Source organism: Tribolium madens, unplaced genomic scaffold (assembly GCF_015345945.1).
Source record: "Tribolium madens isolate multiple individuals breed KSU strain unplaced genomic scaffold, Tmad_KSU_1.1 Scaffold_1;HRSCAF=32;Tcas5.2_LG8, whole genome shotgun sequence".
Classification (NCBI taxonomy): domain Eukaryota; kingdom Metazoa; phylum Arthropoda; class Insecta; order Coleoptera; family Tenebrionidae; genus Tribolium; species Tribolium madens.
Window position 1 is genome coordinate 2454361 of NW_025400984.1, and position 22667 is coordinate 2477027.

General features: G+C 29.0%; 2 protein-coding genes across 5 annotated transcripts in view; one reads left to right on the top strand and one right to left on the bottom strand.

Annotated features, from left to right (window-relative positions):
* Nucleotides 1-59: 59 nt before the first annotated feature.
* LOC123016339 (pickpocket protein 28-like) lies at nt 60-2542 on the bottom strand. Of its 3 annotated transcripts, XM_044416680.1 has the most exons (8): nt 2404-2542; nt 2109-2351; nt 1946-2063; nt 1213-1361; nt 964-1168; nt 635-905; nt 355-589; nt 60-309 (listed from the first exon to the last, which is right to left on the bottom strand). In XM_044416680.1, exons 1-8 carry the CDS (start codon nt 2535-2537, stop codon nt 84-86), a joined length of 1581 nt encoding a protein of 526 aa, XP_044272615.1. In that variant the 5' UTR covers nt 2538-2542; the 3' UTR covers nt 60-83. The 3 variants fall into 3 exon arrangements, with proteins under 3 accessions (XP_044272615.1, XP_044272614.1, XP_044272613.1); XM_044416679.1 differs by having other exon boundaries at nt 355-905; nt 964-1162; XM_044416678.1 differs by having other exon boundaries at nt 355-905.
* Nucleotides 2543-6866: 4324 nt separating this feature from the next.
* LOC123004448 overlaps nt 6867-22667 on the top strand; it is a 62062-nt gene continuing 46261 nt past the window's right edge. The window contains exons 1-2 of one of the 2 annotated variants that reach the window (XM_044397728.1): nt 6867-6929; nt 11710-11768. The gene's annotated coding sequence lies outside the window, so the exon portion shown is untranslated. The remainder of the gene's footprint in view (nt 6930-11709; nt 11769-22667) is intronic. The other variant, XM_044397729.1, reaches the window with a different exon arrangement.

Genomic DNA, 22667 nt, shown 5'->3' on the forward strand with positions numbered 1-22667 from the left:
TTAAATACAGAAAACTCTGAATACCTATGAACTTTTGATTTAAAAAAATCGTGCAAAAGTTAAAAAAAAATATTTTTAATAAACTATTCTTCAAGTCCTATCCAGTTTCCATACAATCTCACATTACAACAAATCCTCACTGTGAAAAAATACAAAATTTCCGCCAGTGATAAGATGGAAAATCCCATAAATAATCCCAACAATCCTCCAAAATTTGCCACAAAATCAGTAGGTCCATACAATTCGTGTCTTTGAGATGTGATAAAATGATTAAATTTGAAATAAATCGTCAGACTTGACAAATGAAACCTAGAAAAAACCATCAAAAAGAGTTATTTTTAAGAAGAAAATTACGATTTTTTTAATATATTTGGATCTAAATCTTCTTTTAGTGCGTTTTTCCAATTCCAGTGGGTTTGCGACGTTTCTACATTATAACTCAAATCTGTACAAAGTGGCATACAATCACATCCATCAAAATCTATTTTGACATCATGAAAAACGTTGAGTTCTCCCAAATGCATTGCTTCTTCGGCTTGTTTAACACATTTTTGTTTGCTTAAGCCACAAATTTTTGTCCCATTGTCTCCTATAAACGTTCCAATTATCAAAGAAAACGATATCATATTATTACTTGGCATAAAAATTGAAACACAATCACACATTTTTAGAGTAATTTTTGTTAAACATTCGAAAAGACAATTTTGTTGCGAGTAACTCCTGAAATATTGAAGCTTTCGTTCGGTGGGGAAATAGCAAAAGCGTTTTTCAGGATCGAAAGTTTTTACAGCTTCAGATGTCTCAATCACCACTGGGTGAACTAAAGCTACAACAGCTTGGTTTAAAGGAATACGAATATATTCCTGTTTCAGGCGAGGCATTCGGACAGGACTGTGTAAAACAACCTTTAATTAATCAAATCCATTAAAGAATCAATTAAATTAATGAGAATAATAACTTAACTTTAAATCCCTGAATTCCTTTACATTTATATTCGACATTTTCCTCTTCCGTGGCTAAATACAAAATCAGTCCGTGATTGGCTCCTGAAAATAAAGCTCGCCATGGATAAACCCAAAGCTTAGAATTATCTAAATATCCTTGTTCCATGTTCCACGATTTCGTATCGTTTGGTATTTTATGGTAACCTTTATAGTGATTTCTGTAACTTTAAACTTTATGGTTAAAAATAAAAATACATTAAACTTTTACACTCTGTCGGTAAAAATGTGGCTACGGTCCAACATATTGAAAGTATAACAAACACCTTCGTCGGTGAATATGGGTATAAACAAATCTTCACAAATCTGGTTTTCTTCACCAAGAAATTTACACTCAATAGGCAAAAATGCAGGTTTTATCTGAGAAGAAATAAGACTGAACAAAACTGTTTTAATGCCAACTTTATATCAAAGCAAAAAAAACCAAACTAATATACTGGTTTGTTAACTGTTAACTTAAATGATTTTTTAAATTTGGTTATTAAATTGGTCCTTAATAAATACAATCATAGTAACTATGTTTCTAAATATAGGTATAGGTACATACCTATGTTAGAAATTGCGCCAAATGCTTTATTTTTTTTATATTACCAAATTTATTAACGAACATTGAAAACAATTAAGTTAATTATATCAGAAACACCAAAGTACAGCATTTACTACTAATGTACACATTCAATTTAATAAATATCTAGCTATTTCAATTTTTATGTTCTTTTTGTTAAAATTGTTCTCTTCAAACAAAACATTAAAAATAACGCTTTTAAAAACTTTTACAGTAAAACATTGTCAGTTTGAATTCCGTTCAAAATGAAACATAAACACAATTAAAACAATTTTATTTACGACGCAGCCAACCACCGAGAGAAAATCCTCTTGAAACAAAAACAAAGCCTTAATGTTTTTTTGCAATAAGTAGGTAGGTTTGCATTTTTGGTACTTACCTGATCTAAACTCTCCAGTATATTATCACTGAACTCGTCCAAAGTATCATTTATTAAAATATCCCTAAACTCGTCTATATCATCACAAAGCAGTGACATATACTGTAAATTTTTGAATCTTTAAAACCACTTATTATTCCAGTTTGTCAGTCTAAATACTCACTCTGTTTCAGACAATAAGAGATTATTTTTTTTCTTCATGAAGACATTTGTTAAATTAAATTTTCTTACGTCAGATTTTACTTCCGGACAAATCGTAACTGCCGGAAATGGGATTTTGTAAAGTGGAGTTTCCTTAGTGGCAAAACTGACAATAACAGGACTAGTTTCGTATTTTTCATAAATTTTATAAATCATTATAGAACAGCCACTTAGACAAATAATGAAAATTAAGCTCCACCATATTCTTAGAAAATTGATTAATATTAAAAAGAGTGAATCAGTTAAAAATTACTTACTTTTCGAAAATTGATCTATCCTCTCCAAAATACTGAAATCCGTGGATACTAGTGGCCGAGCAATATTGTTTAAAATAATTTGTTGTGTTTGTTAAAGTTTTGCTAATTGTGGTTCGATTTGGTGAACTGTTCATCTTCGAGAGCTTTTAAGACTAGCTTATTTTAGTGTTCTCTTCAAGTTATATCTCTATAAATCTATAAATAAAGTTTTGCATTTCGGAATCGTTTATTTTAATAACCGTTAGTTAAATTATTTGCAAGAAAATGCAAATTGTAATTAGAATAAATAAATTATGACTAGATTACTTTGCACATGTTATATTTAATACTTGATGACAAGATACGTACACAACATTAATTTTATTAAGTACAGTTTGACCAACAAAAACAATTATGCTAAATAAATATTCTAAAAGATTCGAATCATTTTTAGAAAAATGTTGAATTCACTTAATTTTAAATTGTAATACTCGTACAATAAAAAATGTACTTGCGGTAATCTTGCAAAACTTTATACATTTTTTTTAATTCTCTTATTCTTTATTTTTGTTTACTTTTGTAATTAAAAACAAACAACAAACTTTGACCCTATTTATTTTTTGAGCAAAATAGTTTTACATGTTTTTTGTGCTGCAAGCAAAGTTGTCACTATGTTTAACGTTATTGTAGCTTTTATTGTATTATCATCTACTATTAAGTTACTTGAAAATAGTCACCCAAAATTTAATGATACAATCCACTTCAAACGTTTTAATATTATGAAAAACGATATAATTATCCAAAATTGTAAAACAGCGATTAATTTTTGTCATCTTAGACAATAAGAAAAGTCAAATCTCAAAGTTTTTTGACAGCTAAAATTTCCTAAACATTTTTTTTATGTTCCTGGTATCTTATGTTCATTGACTTTTTTTTCTGAAGCGCAAGTTAGGAAGCATTTTGAGTTCATTCAATTGATTTCATGCACCAGTAAAGTTGGTTGTCTAACCTTAACTTTTATACGAATTAAGTACTTGAAATAAATTACAAAAATTAATTAATTGCTGAACAAACAAACAAATAAATGTATTCGTACTTATATAAACATGTTTTATCTCCGTTATTTATTGAACTTTTAATTTAATTTTGAATGTAATTATTTTTCAGAAATTTGCGACTTGCATTGTGAATTCTTGTTACTTATCATTATCAAGTTTTACATCATTTTTTCTGTTTTTTCAACTTATTCTTTATATAACAAATCCGTTTTTTTTTTCAATTTTTCTTCTTTTTACATAAACTTTTCTAAGTTGAGGAATTAAAATTTCGGGCAGTATTGTCATTTTCATAATGTAAACTCTAAAACAACCTTTACATTAATAACCACATTTTTCATTCTTGTCATGTTTATGTATATTTTGACTTATTTAATTTCAAAAATAGTGATTTGTGGCATAATAATAGATCAAAGCAATGATTTAGTTACACTTAGTTCAATTAATAAATTTCTTAAGACAAACAAATTGTTTAATTAACAAATTTAACAAGAAAAAAAAGTTTAATTGTCAAATGTCAGTCATGATGACAGTAAAGAGTAGTTACAGTAAACTTTTTAAAGGACAGAAGAATACTGCCCGAAATTTTAATTCCGGAACACCGGAACTGTACCTACAGTATGTCCCCGGATCGAGTTTACAAAAGGAAAAAAAAATTATCTTTGATTTTACGCCAAAACTGCAAAGGAAAAACATTTTTTGCTTTACCTGAAACGAGCAGATATGTAATTAAAACTTCATTATTCTAACTCAGTAGAAAGAAAAGTTCATTTTTCTCTTGATTTTGGACTAATTTTTGTTTGCTTTTTAAGTCCTCTCAAATTAGCGGATTTATTATTTTGACAATGATGTCACTTTGACAAATGAGTTTACGCAAATTAAATAACAAAAATGTTTGTGAAAAACATATTTTTTTAATAAATAGGAACTCAAAGAAACAGCTTTAAGATAAAAACTAAAGTCATTTTTAACAAGAACTATCAATATTTAATTAATAAATTAATTGTTAACATATAGTGGTCAAATAAATAAAACCGCCAATATGATATGACTCAAAAAGCAGAGAAAAATTATTCTAAGTCGAAAATCAAGAGAAAAAAAACAATTTTATTTAATTAGAGGTCATTTTTAGAAGTCCGGTCAAAATAGACATTTCAAATAACAAAAATTCCGACAGAGCTAAATTTTGGTGGAGACCTTGGGTACACCATTAGAAATAAAGTGTCAAAAGTCCCCATCGATCCCATGTGTGCTAAAAAAATTATTCGGGATCAAAGGTCAAAATTTGAGGTTTTATGGATTTCCTTCGAAAATGGTAAGTTTTATCAAAAAAGTAGTCCAGACAAAAAAGATAGACCTTAAAATTATCTACAAAAAAGGTCCTAATACTTTTTTTTTCTAAGAATCACAATTGCTGAGATATCGCGATTTTAAAAGTTGAAAGAGTCACTTTCTATATGATATGCACATACAGAATGCGCCAGAACTCGCGCCCCCCAAAAAAATGCCATGTAGGGTAAGGTACCAGGAACATGGAAAAAATTAAAAAAAAATTCTATCTATAAAAATTTCGAAGTTATGAGAGTTTACATTTTACACTTTGCCTTTATTTCTTTCTGTTGGAAAAACAATTTTCCAAGTTTTTTTGCTACAGGCTATTAGAAGAGGAATCAAGGAAGCTGTATCCTAAATTGTAACTCTGTTCAATGTTATTTGTGGCTTTCATTGACAAAGTTTTTGTACATTTAGTAAATAATTATAAAAAAACATATACAAGATCATCAGTATCATTAAATAGACATAAAAAAATGTCAAATGTCAAAAAATAAATGTCAAATTTTTTTGATATAATTTTTTCAACATTTTTTTAGTACTCTGGAGACTACCCAATTACTCCCTTTCAAGGAAATGCGCGATTTTTTGGACACCTGTATGTATTACCAAATAAATTCTTTTTAATTCTATTGGAATCGAGATATTTATGAGTTCAATGAAGTAGAAAAAAAATTTCAAGTAAGTTAAGATACCAGAAACATGGAAAAAATGTTTAAAAAATTCTATCTGTCAAAAAATGTTGACATTTATTTTTTGACATTTGACATTTTTTTATGTCTATTTAATGATACTGATGATCTTGTATATGTTTTTTTATAATTATTTACTAAATATACAAAAGTTTTGTCAATGAAAGCCATAAATAACATTGAACAGAGTTACAATTTAGGATACAGCTTCCTTGATTTCTCTTGTAATAGCCTGTAGCAAAAAATCTTGGAAAATTGTTTTTCCAACAGAAAGAAATAAAGGCAAAGTTTAAAATTTAAACTCTCATAACTTCGAAATTTTTATAAATAGAATTTTTTTTAATTTTTTTCCATGTTCCTGGTACCTTACCCTACATGGCATTTTTTTTGGGGGCCGAGTTCTGGCGCACTATGTATGTGCATATCATATAGAAAGTGACTCTTTCAACTTTAAAAATCGCCATATCTCAGCAATGGTGATTCTTAAAAAAAAAGTATTAGAACCTTTTTTGTAGATAATTTTAAGGTCTATCTTTTTTGTCTGGACTACTTTTTTGATAAAACTTACCGTTTTCAAAATAAATCCAAAAAACATCAAATTTTGACCTTTGACCCCGAAGAACTTTTTTAGCACACATGGGATCGATGGAGACTTTTGACACTTTATTTCTAATGGTGTACCCAAGGTCTCCACCAAAATTTAGCTCTGTCGGAATTTTTGTTATTTGACCACTATTTTTATGACTAATTTGACCGGACTATAGATCATAATCTTTAATTAAAAAAATTACCATGGTGGGTTGCCATTAAAAAAAAAATTCCAGAACTTGAAAACTAAAAGAAATTTCGAAAAATCTTATTCTTGATAAATGGTCACATTTTAATTGTACTTTACGCTACACTAATTATTTTTTTCGTAAAGATTTTAGTTTACGAAAAAAACGCTTGGTTCCATAGTTTTTATTCACCTGGTATGTAAAATTGACATTTCTGACGATGGTTGGAAAATGTCTCCTTATTGACCTTCTATTACCTACCTCTATTACTACCCTCGTTTTCTAGTTCCCTTTTGTCACAATTAAAGGCATCCATTAGTGGAGTTCGGGGGACGATTTATTAATTTTTCGTTTGAATAATAAAAATCAAAGCTTATGGCTAAAAAATCTTGATGATTAGATAATTCTCGACAAAAACCAAAAATGTGATTCTAAGCTGAAGCAATTTTCATCAGCTTCCGCCCACGTCCGATTCAATTTCCATCATTCGAACCCATGTCATAGGTTAGTTGCAGCTTTAGTACCATCGTCCTTGACGTCACATTTTGTATATTTCTTGCGTGAGAATGCGCGACGCCTAAGTCCGAGCCGCACAATCGTCAGTTGGCGTCTATATTTTGGCGTCGTCAGGCGTCGAGTGCATCTCTCGTCGTCCGATACGAAAAACGAGCAAAAGTGCCGATGGATTAAAAGTAAGTTTCTCTAATCCCACAACACAAACAATCTTCTCTCGCCGAAATCGGCCCAAATTTGGGGTTTTAAGTGTTGTCAAACAAGTTTCTAAGTGTCGATATACAGCGTTGTTGAAAAAAAACCTACTCACATGTTACAATACCCAATATTGGACATTCTTCAAATTCTTTCGCTTTATTCAATTTGTTCGAGCGCTCTTATCCAAGGCTGTTAGTGGAGGGATTACATTTGTCGTTTAGTTGAGATTCCGACTAGATGAACAATAAAAGAAATTAAAACTTTTCGTTGGCAAAAATTGAAAATCTGTAACTTGCCAAATGAATTTAAAATAGAACGTGTTTCATTGATAAAATTTATTATTAAGAAATATTTCACGGATAATAACTGATTCATTTATTGTAAATCACGTCAAAAATATGGATTCAATTCGAATGTTTGTATAAACTCTTGGTTTGTATATCGAAAAAGAGAATGGTGTAAATTATATTATACAGTGACGGAACAATGATTTTAAATGGATTTAAATGGGAATTGTTACAATCATTATTTAATCAAGAGCGGTTTAACTCATTTGAAACAAATTAAAGGCTACTGAAAAATTGATTTTGGATAAAATTATTTTTTTTATTAAATCAGAAGTTTTCATTACCAACCGGTAATAATCGGTAACTATAATGTAAAACACTGTTGACAATTCAGTTTCCAGTCATGTCTGCCAAATTCTAAACACAAATATCCTTGTTGTTTTCCTTTTCTCCCTTCTAGAACACAAGCATTGACTTTTTTATATTTTGATTAATCTCTCGTTTGTTATTAATGTTTTGGCAGTGAGCCTTTCTTCGAAAAATTGTTAGTTTTCCTAATGGACATATAAATTTACATAATGCTTTTGTTTTTTCGATTTATGAAAATAAAAAAACTACAGTCAAAGCAAGGCTTTTCTGTTGTCTTTTGTTAATAATGCGTGCAGCTGTTTTCTATCATTTATTTTAACATTCTGACAGAAAACCGTAAATTATTCTCATAATTAGAACTATAAAAGTTAGTTTGGAATGAAAAAAAAAATTCAAAATTATAATGTAAATAATATATAATATTAATAATATAATAATATTAATATTGTAATATTAAAGATAAATATAATTTATCTTTAATTGTTCTGCTAAGTGCAGTTTGAATGTATTTACTTCCTCTGTTTCCAAAAATATTTTTAACGTACAAAAATAGGAACAAACTAAAAATACATAAAAAAACTTAGTTATATTATAAGTTTTACATTACGTTGCTAAAAGTTTATGTTATCTTAAAATATTCCACAATTTTCTGTTTAGAATAGATATCTTTCACTAAAACATTATCTGTTGTATCTAAAATAATTGGCAAAATAAACAAAAGAATTGTCTATTATAGTCTCAAGGATAAGTGTTCTAAAATTGTTTGAATCTGTAAAATATTTGAATTCTAATAAAAACAAAAAAAATTATAATAAAAGCTGTTTTTATCTTGGTAATAGTCCAGTAGTGAAACACAAAGGCTAAAATAGTTTAATTTGCTTTTAATCATTTATTTACAACCCTGTGTGAAGCGATTTGGCTTAATTAGACCACAAGTGGTTACCACATACTCGCTTTATTTTCTGTTTATCTATTCACTTTCGTTTCACATTTTGTGAAGATAAAAGGCAATTTGTTTTGATGAAAGCAAGCAACAAAAATTGAATATTTGACGACATTTTATAAGCTTTTTAAATGGAATAAATTTATATGATAATTCAAACTCGAATCATTCGGTATCACATTTTCCTCCTCTACACCAAAGTTATCTGAGCCGTTAAACTCACTTGAGAGCTGTAGACATGATTAAAAACAAGAGTAGATGCTGTGAATTTCAGTAAAGCCCAATTGGTCGTTTGTGGCGCTTGTTTCATGGAGTTGTTGGTCATTTTCAGGTCTTAGAAGTGATATGGAAATGAGTTACAATAAATGTTATTATTTAGTTTCAAAATTTAAAATAAAAAAACTAAAAAATGATTAACATTTTATAATAAATTCTTTGTTCTCTGAAATTATAACTTATATTTGACTCAAGCGAAAACCATTGATATGAATTAGGAAAAAAATTGTAAAATCCTTTTGCCAAAATGAACTTCCATTCAGTTTGAAAGATTTATGAATTGAAAATAGCCATTACTAGAATTATCCAGGAGGAATTCTTGCATACTTAGACTCTTCTGCGATGAATTGCAGTAGTTTAGTCGATTCGCAATCCAATTTGAGCCAAACGTTTCCTCATCTGGAAATTGATTCATAAAATAAGGATTATTACGAGACATTTCCATTACCACACGGCATTTGGCTAGCAAACGTTCCAGCAACAACCGTGTTATAAACGCCATATTTTCTTCCCTCTTAAATAATAACAATATTTAACAATCTTGGAAATATCAAAACGGATCGAAGAAGTAATAACGAAGTGTAAATCTTGGAGTAAAGCTCGCAAAATGGAGTTCATGGAGACGCATTAATCACCGCTGGGGAAAATAGACAAATAAAACATTGATATTAATGAATCTGTTGTTGTAATAACATAACAAAAAATTAAAAGAGTGGGTTTTAAGTTAAAAATGTTATTTTGTCACTAAAACAGAGTGATTTCGATTGATTTCTACGTGGAAAAAATCGTGGTTTCTTAAATGGAGGTTTTATGAAAGTAGGGTAGTCTTTATGAATATTTTAGTGTAGCTTGGAGCCAAGGACGCATATTTAAGTCGGGATTCAGCAGAGAAGACTGTCAATATCTTTGAAATGTTGTGTGAATTATGTATAAGGTGGCGGTGGTAATTATTACATTTGGATGTGTGTATTCTCTGGTTTTGTGTCATGTAATAACGACGAAAGTAATTTGTTCCCCTTAATGGATTTTGTAAAACAAAGCAAAACTGTAGCATACAACATTTTATATACAAGAATTTGATTATAATTAGAGCAAAATTAATTAAACTTGTGATTGCAATGCACACCTATATCGTCTTACTACCAATATTCCAAAACTGTTTTAAAATATATTTTGATTAACAACAAATTACTTTTTATTATTCTAAAGTCAATAGAATTTATTTACAGTTCCACATTAAAAAAGTATCCCCACTTTAATTATATTTTCAGACTAATTAGAAAAAAAGTAAAAAGTAAAAACATACATATATGTTTTTCTTCTTCTTGGATCTTCTTGGTATGGAAACGATGAACAAAAACACGATTAGCCCGTCACACCAAACTTTTATTTAAAACACAACGTTTGAATTTTTTTTTATTCTCACCTGAGGATGACCACTTTGTGGTTGAAACGCGTTGTGTTTTAAATAAAAGTTTGGTGTGACGGGCTAATCGTGAATTTGTTCATACATATATGTATCAAACAATTTAAAAACGTAAAGTAAAAAATCTAAAAACAAACCATATTTACCCTAAAAAAATTATATTCACCCGTTTTGCAGACTGCTCTTTAAGCACATTATTAATGGATAGTGGAATACCATAAAAATGGAAAAAGTTTTCAAGAATCCTGCCTTTTTTATAAATTTCAAAGTAGGCTGTTATTATAAAATTACGTTGGCAACCTTGAATAAGATAGAGACGGAAGATATGAGTCATGTTAATACACATGGTGTGTCAGAACTCGCGCTCCAGAGAAAAATTTCAAGTAAAATAAGATACCAGAAACATGGAAAAGATGTTTAAAAATTGTCATATAACATATGTCATTGTCATGTGTCAAAAAATTTTGATTTTTATTTTTTGACATTTGACATTTTTTTATGTCTATTTAATGATAGTGATGATCTTGTATATGTTTTTTATAATTATTTAGTAAAGGTACAAAAATTTTACCAATAAAAGCTACAAATAACATTAAACAGAGTTACAATTTAGGATACAGCTTTCTTGTTTCCTCTTCTATAATAGCCTGTAGCAAAAAACTTAGAAAATTATTTTTTCAACAAAAATAAATAGTCAAAGTGCAAATTTTGAACTTTTTTATTTTTATAGATAGAATTTTTTTTAACATTTTTTTCATGTTTCTGGTATCTTACCTTACGTGGCATTTTTCTTTAGGGTCAAGTTCTAGCGCATCCTGTATTAATGAATGTTGCTAACTTAATTTTCAAATCACTGTCGATTTTGTTTGGTTGATAATTGTTGATTAGTTAAATATCTCTTGAGCTCTTTCTTTTTCTACCACAATCGGTACACCTTATGAAATTTACAGATGATACAAAATAAAATGAAAATTATAATGACGTTTCTAAACAACTCGTGCAGTTCTCAGTTCAATAAATTAAATATAACATTATAATAAGATTTTCTTATGCTCAAAATATCCGTCACGTTTCTTGCAAGCTAACATTTTTCCTTAAACGTGAGAGGATTAGCGTCGATTTACTGTCACAAAACAGGTAATTGAAAACATAGAGACAGTGGAATCCGACTAAATTGTTTCTTTGTAAATAACCTTTCGAAAATCCGTTCAAAATATTGTTTGGCTTGTTTTCAAAGAAAGAAATACAGCTACGTGTAACGACTAGAATTGAATGTTACATATGTAAAGAGATTATAAAAGTATTAAAACGCTAGCGTATTGTATTGTTTATAATTTTAATAATTTTTTTTTAAATTTGTGTCATTGAGTCTTACGTTAATGAGGTTTTAAAAAATCTAGTATTTTGAGAAGTAATTCAAAAAGTAATTAAAAAAATGTTAATAAATGTTTATTTTTCAGACTGCAAGTTTGAAGGAATCTTCTGCTTTCAACTAACCCAACAATTTACTATTCTTGCTGTAAGTATTCAATTTTAATTATTTTGCTCATATTTTGCTTAAAATCCCCCGAATTAAAACAACACCATCAACAAAACAATATTGACAAATTGAAAACTAGTTTTTTTCGAAACAAAAACTTGAAGCGCTTTGTTGCAATTCTGATAAATTCGCACCTCTGTTTCTCGCACGGATAAAAAGCTAATTTAGTGAGATAGGAGGATTGGCAGGGCATTTGTTTACCAAGTAGCGGAAATCATTTCAAACATTTCTTTCATGGGAGCATAAATTAACGTGTCTTTAAATGTATGCTTTCGTAATTATATATTTTTTTGGTCTTTTAAATTTATGCAAGTTTATTTTAGGGGTTGGATTAGTAATTCTGTAAATTGTACTTTGTTCAGAATTCTAAAAATATTATCTAATCTAAACGCTAGATGTAAAGTGAGTAATTAAGTTAAACAGTTGCGTCATAATGTGACCACCGAGGTTGAGAATTTTTTAAATAAAACAATTATTTTTTAAAATATTTTTTTTTAATTTGTTGTTTAGATATTTTTTTGCATTCAGACAATGACAATTGTAGTCTCAATAAACAAGAAGTAACAAAATTTTTAATAATTAATTAATATTTTATAACGTAATTAGTTTTATTGCTTTTAACGAATTATTTTTTTCTCTGATTCTAAAAGCCACAGAACCAATTCGCAAACTATCTCTTTATGTCGACAGAGTTATAACCCGAGGGATTACACAATTTATCTTCAAACTTTTACTACTTCTTTGGCATGCCAAGTTTTGTTTGGATGTTTATTTTTAGCGACACTGCAGATATGATATTCGTGCTTTCAGCACGAAAAACAAACACTTATATTTATTAACGCCAGTGTCACATACAAAAAATTGAGTCATTAAACGGGTAAATGCATTGTCGGATCGATCACTATTTCCACGGAAATAACTACAAAAGTTTGAACTAAACGTAAAATTCGATTATTTTAATTTTAGCTAAACCTCATTTCTAATAATAATAATAACCTTCATGGATCAAGAAATAGACTCTTGTATAGTCGTATGTAATAATATTCGTGTGATTATTGCTCATTAGTTGTCGACTGACCTGAATAATTTTTCTAATAGCTCATGGCCTATTATGAAGAATTATTGATACATTTTCCGGTTATTTGGACATAATGACTTTCAGCAGTAATTAATCACAATTAGTATCGTTATTATTAGATTATCACAGCTTTGTTAAACCGGTTTTTTATCAGAATTTAAGGGTTAAGCTTTTTTAAAATTCGACTCGTGTCTCAAGATTTGAAGTAAATTTATTGGCGATTTTGGTAATATATACAAGGTAGAGTTAGTTCAAATGGGCATTTGCATTTCAAATTAGGGGTGTCTTCGTTTTTTCTGAAAGATTGGACCTCATGGGATTGCAAAATTTAATTTATCATCTTCTATATAAATATATACAGATAATAAAAATTATAATGGAAATTTTGGCCCGATTTCAAACTCAACAAATTTCTTACTTAAATACAATTTCAAAATGAACTTGTTACGTTTACCTGTAATTTATTTATTTTATTTCTTTTATCTAGATTATTAGTTTCAAGGTCTCAGTTTGCATGTTTGTAATGTCAATAAATAATATTTCCTCTGACGAAATGTAAATCAATCCACATACACCGATAAATTATTGCTCTGTTTTAATGAAAAATTGTTACAGAGGAGACATAAACAAAAAAGAGAACGTATTGTATTTACAAATGTGAATATCGTATGACCAAAACTAATTTGTAGATTTTGTTGAGGGAGTTTTTGCTACAAGTCATTGATCGATTTATCGCTGCTTTACGACTTGTAACTAAAATATTTGTTTACATAGCATCTATTTAGCTGAAGTAGAAACTATTATACCTGGTGAATAAACAGTATGGAACCAAACTTTTTTGCTTACATTATTAATTTTTTGGAAAACCTAATTAATGAATAATAAAGTACTATAAAAATATGATGTTTTATCAAAGATAAAATTTTTCGAAATTTATTTTTGTTTTTGAGTCCTACCAAACATTTTTTTTGTGGCAGCCCACTATAAAACCATTTTTCTCATAAAGGTTCTACTTATATTACTTTAATTTATCTTAATTATTAGTTTCTGGAGGCAGAAAACCGCTTGGTTCTATACTTTATATTCACCCTGTCTGTTCTAAAATTATATTCTAAGAAATTGTGAATTTGAAATTAAGGTGGTAACATTAATAATGTATAAATCTAAGGTAAAGATTGATTAATAGTCATTTTTGTCCAAATGTTAATTTGGCAACAATGTCATTCCTTCCAACGCCGCCGCCGTTGCTATCACCATCATCGCAATGTTGCCAATGGGTTTTTTTGTAATCAATATGTCAACTTCGTACATACAAATCTCTGTCATTATTCATGGTTGCCAATCTAATTTCAAAGTTACAAGCTACCTTGATGAGAAATGTAATTGAACGCATGGTATTTAGAATTAGAAGTTTTGTACCAACATAACTTACCTAAATTTCCAAACTGTGCGATATTTGCCATTACATGCACTTGTGGCTGTGGCTAAGCTTGTCTTCCCTTGTGTAATTTTGTTCATTGGTAACAATGACTATGACTATGAGTTAATAATTTTTGTATTTCCTATTTTTTGTTCTTTTCTTTTATGTGTGCAATAAAGACGTGAAACAGACTGTGTTTTTTACTTTTTTATACACAGTTTACGTTTTATTGTTCTTTCAAGTTAATCATCGTGTGTAATACACATAACAGTTTGCTTTTTTTCCGCTTTAGTTTTATTCTTTATTATCCTTTCCTTATAACTGTATTGCTTTAATAACATTGTGTGCATGTTTATCATTTTGAAACACTTTACGAACTGCTCACCGAAAAACAAAGCGTTCAAATTTCCCATCTCCGAACATCAAAAACATCAAAGTCATCAAAATGGTGGAGGCGCCGGGTCAGAACCGTAATATTTCAGTGCCAAACGAGTTTTTTGGTCGGATAAAATCACTCCTTTAAGAGCAGATTGTAATCGAATTAAATGGTGAAGGCGCCCCTAATTCGGTTACCGAACGACTTTTGACTTTTCTAATTAGCGGCGGTAGTAAAAAGTAAAACAAGAAAAAGCCGGTGGGGGAAATAAGTAACTCTCCGGGTGGCATTGCGTGTTAACTTTGTGCTTGAATTCATCGGGAGATTTAATGCGAGATGAGAATTTTAATCGATGGATCTGATCGTGATTAATGAGGTTGGTAGCATTGCTAAAGCGGTATCAGTTATAGGTACAAATAATTACAGGTGTATTTTGCAAATCTGGTAAAAGAAATTACTTAAACGTAATGAAATGCAATTTTTGCTCACTTTAATTTGATCGAATAAATGAATAAAGATCGGGTATGGAAATCTCCCACTCTCTACAGGGTGTTTCAGAACTCACGTCTCAGAGAAAAATTCCAAGTAAGATAAGATACTAGGAACATGAAAAAAAATTCTATCTCTCAAAAAAATTTGACATTTGACCTTTTTATGCCTATTTAATGTTACTGATGAGCTTGTATAAATGTTTTTTTCTATTTTGCGCCTGAAGCTTATTTTGATACTAAAACCGATGCTTTAATAAGCCATTTCAACACCAATTCGGGTGCTGAAATAGACTAACAATTAAGTAAATTTTCAGCGGCGTTTTGAGCGATTTCTCTTATTTCAGGTGATGTGCATGAAATATTTATAGTATTCATTGTTAATTCAACACAATTTTGAAAAATACTCGAGACTTGACACTTGAAAATTCAAATTTTATGACATTTATTACCAACTATCACCTTATTAGAGCAAAACTTTCTAAATTTTGAAAAATCGACTTTTATGTTAAAAAAGTACGTAAAACGCGCAATATAGAAAAATAGTTAGTAAAACTTGTTTCATAAGTCATTTGTGGGAGCTCCTTCTTTATAAAACTCGCCCTTTTTGGCTCGCTTTATAAACCTAAACTTGTTCCACAAAACTTGCATAACGAAACGCGTTCTTAAATATACTATTTCATAATTATTCAGTAAAGGTACAAAAACTTGGCCAATAAAAACCGCAAATAACGTTAAACATAGTCACACAATTTTGCTTGCACCAAAAAACATGTAAAATTATTTTGCTAGCAGAAATAAATAGGCAAAAATAAATATGTAGGCAAAATTTTTACCTACAAATTTTCGAAATTCTTACACTTACCATTTTTTTTAACATTTTTTTTATGTTCCTGGTATCTTAACTTAGTTGACATTTTTCTCTGGGGCGCGAATTCTGAAACATCCTGTATATGCGTAAATCGTATTTAACAGAATACGTCATAGAAAAATAAATAGTTAATAAGAATAAATAGTTAACCAAATTAAAACTATGATGATGATTGTCTAAAACTAAATTACCCAATAATAAATAAATTAAAAAAATATAAATTAAGCAACGTGGTCCTGATTTTATAATATTGATATGTTTATTGTTATAAAATTTTATTTAGAGTTTGTACAAATTGAAAATAAAACAATTCGCAATCACTCTTCATTCAAAAACATCATGAAATGAATTATAGATTAACAAATTTACACTAGTACTGTTTTATAAATTGTTTTATAATTGAAGAGAAACTAGGTCTACATTAATTAAAATTTAGGCAAAAAATTGTTAGGTTAGCTTAAAACTTTCCGATAGTAATATCTCTTAGCTGGATTTAGTGGATACCACAAATACGCCATCTACATTTAATTACCAAAGACATATGCAATTTCCGCTAATCTCCTCCACCTCTATATAACCACAAGCTGACTTTCCAAAACCTCCTGCCATATCTCTATCTTCGAGGATTTCCCTAGTAAAGGGCTTAAATTGGCACACTTTACGGTGTTTGATCTCTTCGATCACTCTATCTAGCTATAAAAAAGAAAATTTGGCTGGCTTTACATCTGTTTCACTTTAAAGCATAAAATCGAAGCTCCTCATTTTTTATCACATTACGCCAGCTTTGACGGATTTGTTGATTTACAAGAGTACATCCGAGAAAAAATTGATCTTTTAAGCATGAACTGTTGCTAAGCCTGAAACGATTCGAGATTGAATTGATCGTAAGAGCTTTCTCATTTACTCTCAGGTCATTTAAGTGGTGTTAGTCGATTGCGTTTTTATTGTACTCAACAAGCAACAAGTGCTTCTGCTTCATTTGAATCGCAGGGGAAAATATTAGCCAAGAGAAATCGCAAAAAAAAGAAATAATCATTTGCTTAATAGCTTTGTGTCGGTTTCGATCGGTCTGGTTGCAAATGCTGAGAGGTTCTGGCAAACAATGCACTTCATTAAGACTTTTCAAGAAGTTGTAATAAAGACGGAATTGGTTGTAAAGTGAATCTTCTGATCTTATACTAATTGCAAACCGATGATAAAACTGCCTTATTGCTAGCAAGGTTGCAAGAAGCACAAACAATAATTTTATCGACTTAAATCAACAACACTTATTGCTATTTAAGTCAAATTTGACGTTAATGAAAAACTAACAGAACTACAGTTGATTTACATTTATTTTTTTTTACAATAATTCACATTTGAGTCAAATTGATAATATAAAAATGAATTGAAAATACATTATAAAAATTGTAATTGACACAGAAACCACAAAAATAAATTTTTGCTGTAAAGGTCATGGATTTGAAATACGTGTATTGTTTTGAAAATTTTAGATTTCTAACTTTTTTAACTTAAGGGAAAAAACATTTTTGACCATTCTGTATGCAGAGTTTAGTGGATACTAGTAGGATAATAGTTTGCTTAAATGCCATGTAGACTAACATCAACATCAACTTGTTTTTTTAGTATAATACTTGTAATATAAATTTGCAATTACAATACATGATCTTTAGAAAAGAACAAACAAATTGTTTTAAATTTTTTTATCTATTCTTGCTTAATCTAATTTTATACGTCAATAAGTTAGTTTTCTTAAAAACTTTGAAAGTTCTTAATGCTCGAAAATTTCACTTTTTTGTAAATAAAATCAGACTGGAGAATTTAATATTCTTCAGCAACACATTTTCCAATTTTTTACTAAACGTAATATATTGTCTATAAGTATCAAATACCACGAAGCGCAAACTTCAGAACAATATAAAACTTTAAAATTAGGAAAATTTCAAGCATAAATCACTAATCTAATAAAAGTTTAATAATATCAATCGGATATTCAAACGGAAAACTTTTCAATTCAAATTCCGATTACTCCTTAATTTAATTAAAATGAGCATCAAACTTTTATCACAGAAAAAACAAATTCTCACGTCTTCAAAACTTTTTCTGTTTTGTGGATTGACTCTACAGGCTGCGCCAGAACTCGTGCCCCAGAGAAAAACGCCATGTAAGATACAATACCAGGAAAAAATGTTACAAAATTCGATTATAAAAATTTCGAAGTTATGAGTTTAAATTTTGCACTTTGACTCTATTTATTTCTGTTGGAAAAATAATTTTCCACGTTTTTTTGCTACAGGCTATTAGAAGAGGAAACAAAGAAGCTGTATCCTAAATTGTAACTCTGTTTAATGTTATTTGTGTCTTTTATTGGCAAAAGCTTTGTACTTTTACTAAATAATTATAAAAAAAACATATACAAGATCATCAGTATCATTAAATAGACATAAAATATGTCAAATGTCAAAAAACAAATGTCAAATTTTTTAAACATTTTTTCCATGTTCCTGGTATTTTATCTTAGTTGAAATTTTTCTCTGGGGCGCGAGTTCTGACACACCCTCTATATTATTACATTTTTCTAAACACTATAATAAGATTCATTTATATACAAAGGGAAAGCTAAAGTGTATTGAGTTACGTCAACAACGCGACATGAAACTCAATTACGACGTAGTGTTTCGAGATTGGTTGTTTCTTAAGTGAGAACACATAACTTTGACCGGAAGTCAGTGAGGAAATCGTAAACTTAAATATTTGCAAGAAAAAAATAAATCTGTTTATTTTGTTTGTAATATTACTTTGAAATAATTGAGGTTTGAGCACCGAGTCAGTGTTTATTATTTTCGCCCACGGTGGCAACATTAGAAAAGTTATAAAAAGTTTGCACGAACTAAATGGAGCTTAAAATAGGGTTCTTGTACCAAATTAGTTTTAATTTTAAACGTGAAATGTGCGGACACATGTGGGTTACTTAATCATAACTTAGTATTTTTTAAATAAAACCAAAATTACCAAAATTGCTCCAAAATTAGTAACTAGATTTTTAACAATAATTAAATTAATTCAATCTTTACTTAATTTTTATTGTTAATTTTAATTAAAACAACAACAAAAATATTTTCCTAAGTAATACTACATATTTAATACTCATATAATAGTATAATGCAATTGAAATGAGAAATTTCATTTTCCTGAAATTCAAGTTATTTGGCCAAGAGGGGCAGCCTCGAGGTTAGATAGTCCGAGGATCTACTGAATAATCACATTTTCTTTAAATAACAAAATATTTGTTTTTCTTAAAAAGTCGATGCACTAATGTAGTTACTATGTAAATAAATTTCATTTTTGACGTTTGATAGCCACAGAATGCATTTGTATTGTCAAACTAGCTCTTTTGTTTTTGTTTAGAATTTGTAACACCATTTGATAAATGAGACGTAATTTAGTGTGTTTGTGGTTCTACATTCATCTACAATATTGGAATGAAATGTTTACATTAATTATATGAGAACATTTGAATGCCGTTCAATCATTCCTATTGGTATCATACTAATTATTAATAATAAATATTTAAACAGTGTTACTAAACATTTTGATGAACTAAATTAACAATCAGTAAGTGAATAAATATTTATGAATTATTCCATGACAACATTCTTGGTTTTCTCAAGATAAGTACACGCGGTTGCCAGATTTACCATAAAATAAACCTTCATCCACGTGCAAATTTAACATCAAGAATATTTTAAATATTTTTTCCTCACTCACCAAATGCTTCTAGACAGCGTACCATAGTTTTAGTGCGCCATTTTTAAACACCCTGTAGAGCCTTATAAAGTGAGTAATTTTCAGTTGTAACTTTAAAAATTTTGAAAAACTTATCTACAAATAAAAGTACCTAAGAGTTTTTTCATTATGACAATGCACGCAAAAATTTAGGTATGTTGTGGTTATTTAAACACGGACCGATTATTTTGGTCACAAAAATTGCGAAAATTTGAAGTATTCTTGTAAATTTTTTTATCTGTGAGTACACAATTTTACATTTTTTGCTTTAGTTACTGTTGGGAAACTCTTAAAATTTTGACAATGTTGAACAAATTAATATCGAAATTACTATATTAATAAACATCAGAATTTTTAAAAAAACAACAATGTTTTTAAATTGGCAACAAAAGAAAGAGCGTTTTCTTAATCGGCTGTACCATTCCAAAATAAAGCATTTATTCTTAAAATTAGAAACAAACAGATTTCTAAAATGATATATTCTAGTACGATTTAATAATTTGGATTATATTTTTTCTGTTTTTGCAATCGATATAATTCTAAACTTCGCATTTAATTCTTACTATTTCGTCGCTTATCATTTTGTCTAAATTACACGAATTGTGAGGTTTGTACTCGTAATTGGAATTGCACAACCAAGCAAAGATATTCCAGTCTAAGGGAGAATAATACTGCAATTATTCGGTCTTCCGTTTCAGAGTATCCTATGATGATATTAATTTGGCGTTGCCATTGAGGTTTCAGATAAATTACTTCACTAGTCGGGATGTAATTCACTGCTTGATATCAAGTATTCTACTTGTTTCATTATAAACTATCATTACCTACCCACCTTCCAGCTGCGATTTGACATTCTCCAGTAATAGAAAAATTAGCTTTTGCACGTTTTGTATGCATACAAGAGGAGGATAAGAGGCTTAGAATGCTAAGCTGGAGTGTAAGACGTGATTGATCTTGGCAGAGTGTTAACAATACTTTTCATGCTGGTTTTAGCGATATATTTTCTAAAAGCTTAATCTAAATTTAAAATACCGGAAAAAGTGGATTGCTTAAAAGTAGTCTCAACGGTTATTAATTGCGAGTCGTTTTATTACTCAAAATTAATAGAAGACATACGTGAAAACTTTCAAGGCCTTCATTGAATCAAAATTCCGTCGCTCACATAATATTTTCATATTAATCTGATTACACAAGGCAATAAAAAAAGTCATGTCGTGACAACTTTACAAATTTTATATCATTTTGTTCGTCTCAGTGAGACAAATCAAATGCACTAAAAAAAAATTAAAAAGTCCACACACTTTGAACTAAATAATTTTTTTCTAATTTAAATGAATTTAAAATACTTTAATTTTAAAAAATCATTACTCAATAACTATTAGGCCGATTTCATTCAAATAAAGACTATTCTAAAGGGATGGCCTTGCCCTTTAGAATGATATAAAATTTGAAATTGAATATTGTCAAACTTTTCTTCGAACAGTGTTCGAAGGAGTTCGAAGTAAATCAAAATATTCTAAGAAAAACCCTACGAGTAAATTTCTTTTCATCATTACCAGCGTGTAGAGCATCTCTTTATTAATTGTAATCCAAATTTTCAAACAAATACACCGAGTAGTTTTCAAGATATGATTTTTTGAAGTTATGGTTTTCTAATCAAGCATTGCTCCATATAGGCGAAATGCATAATGTTAATCTTACTTAAAATTGCATTTTTATAAAATCATTTGTTTTAAAACTCTTCTTTTGCTTAAAAATGGTCAATTGCACCTTCTTTGTTCTAATTACAATAAACAAAAACTGTTTGTTTATTTAAAACAAATAAAGAGTACATGCGTACTAATTAAAGCAAATAAAGAGTTTTTTTGTTGTAAAAATGACCACTGATCATTGTGCAAAGAGGATCTAGAAGTTTAAGACATGAGCCTTAAATATAAGGGCAATTTTTTTTCAAATCAAATCACTTTCCATTCAGATTTCGACTTGTTCACTTTGTTCTAGCTTTCTGAACTTTTTTTGAAAATGTTCTGAGCAAATGCTTTCTCATCATTTTCGAGTGATGTTAAATGCAATAAGTCATCTGATTTATGAACAAAGAAGGTGCAATTGACCATTTTTAAGCAAAAGAAGAGTCTTAAAACAAATACTTATATAAAAATGCAATTTTAAGTAAAATTAACATGCATTTCTCCTATATGGCGCAATGCCTGAATAGCAAACCTCAACTTCAAAAAATTTTATCTTAAATACCACTTGGTATATTATTTTAAAAAGTTGGATTCTTACTAATAAAAAGATGCTCTACACGATGGTGACAAAGAAAAAAAAATTACTCGTAGGGTTTTTCTTAGATTACTTCGATTTACTTCGAACTTTTTCGAACACTGCTCGAAGAAAAGTTTGCCAATATTCAATTTCAAATTGCATATCATTCTAAAGAGCAAACTTATCCCTTTAGAATGGTCTTTATTTGAAGGAAATCGGCCTAATAGTTATTGAGTAATGATTTTTAAAAATTAAAGTATTTTAAATTCATTTAAATTAGAAAAAAATTATTTAGTTCAAAGTGTGTGGACTTTTTGAATTTTTTTTTAGTGCATTTGATTTGTCTTACTGAGACAAACAAAATGATATAAAATTTGTCAAGTTGTCACGACATGACTTTTTTTTGTCGCCCTGTGTTACTACCTTCCATATAATTTATAGAAATAAAAACCTTTTCATTAACACTGCATCTTTGTAAAGGAGCATTTTGTTACTAAGGTGTATTAGGGTTAATTGCCTTATTTTGACTTAAAGAAAGAAGTCTTTGGTATTTTTTTTACAACCAATTATGACTCGTACTTATTAAATAATTCG

Excerpts from the sequence above, each read along its gene's own strand:
- LOC123016339 (XM_044416678.1), bottom strand. The coding sequence starts at position 2,537 with ATGAACAGTTCACCAAATCGAACCACAATTAGCAAAACTTTAACAAAC. Across the intron at positions 2,352-2,403 it reads GATAGATCAATTTTCGAAAA|AATATGGTGGAGCTTAATTT; the intron begins GTAAGTAATTTT and ends CAATTTTCTAAG. Across the intron at positions 1,362-1,945 it reads TACTGGAGAGTTTAGATCAG|ATAAAACCTGCATTTTTGCC; the intron begins GTAAGTACCAAA and ends ATTTCTTCTCAG.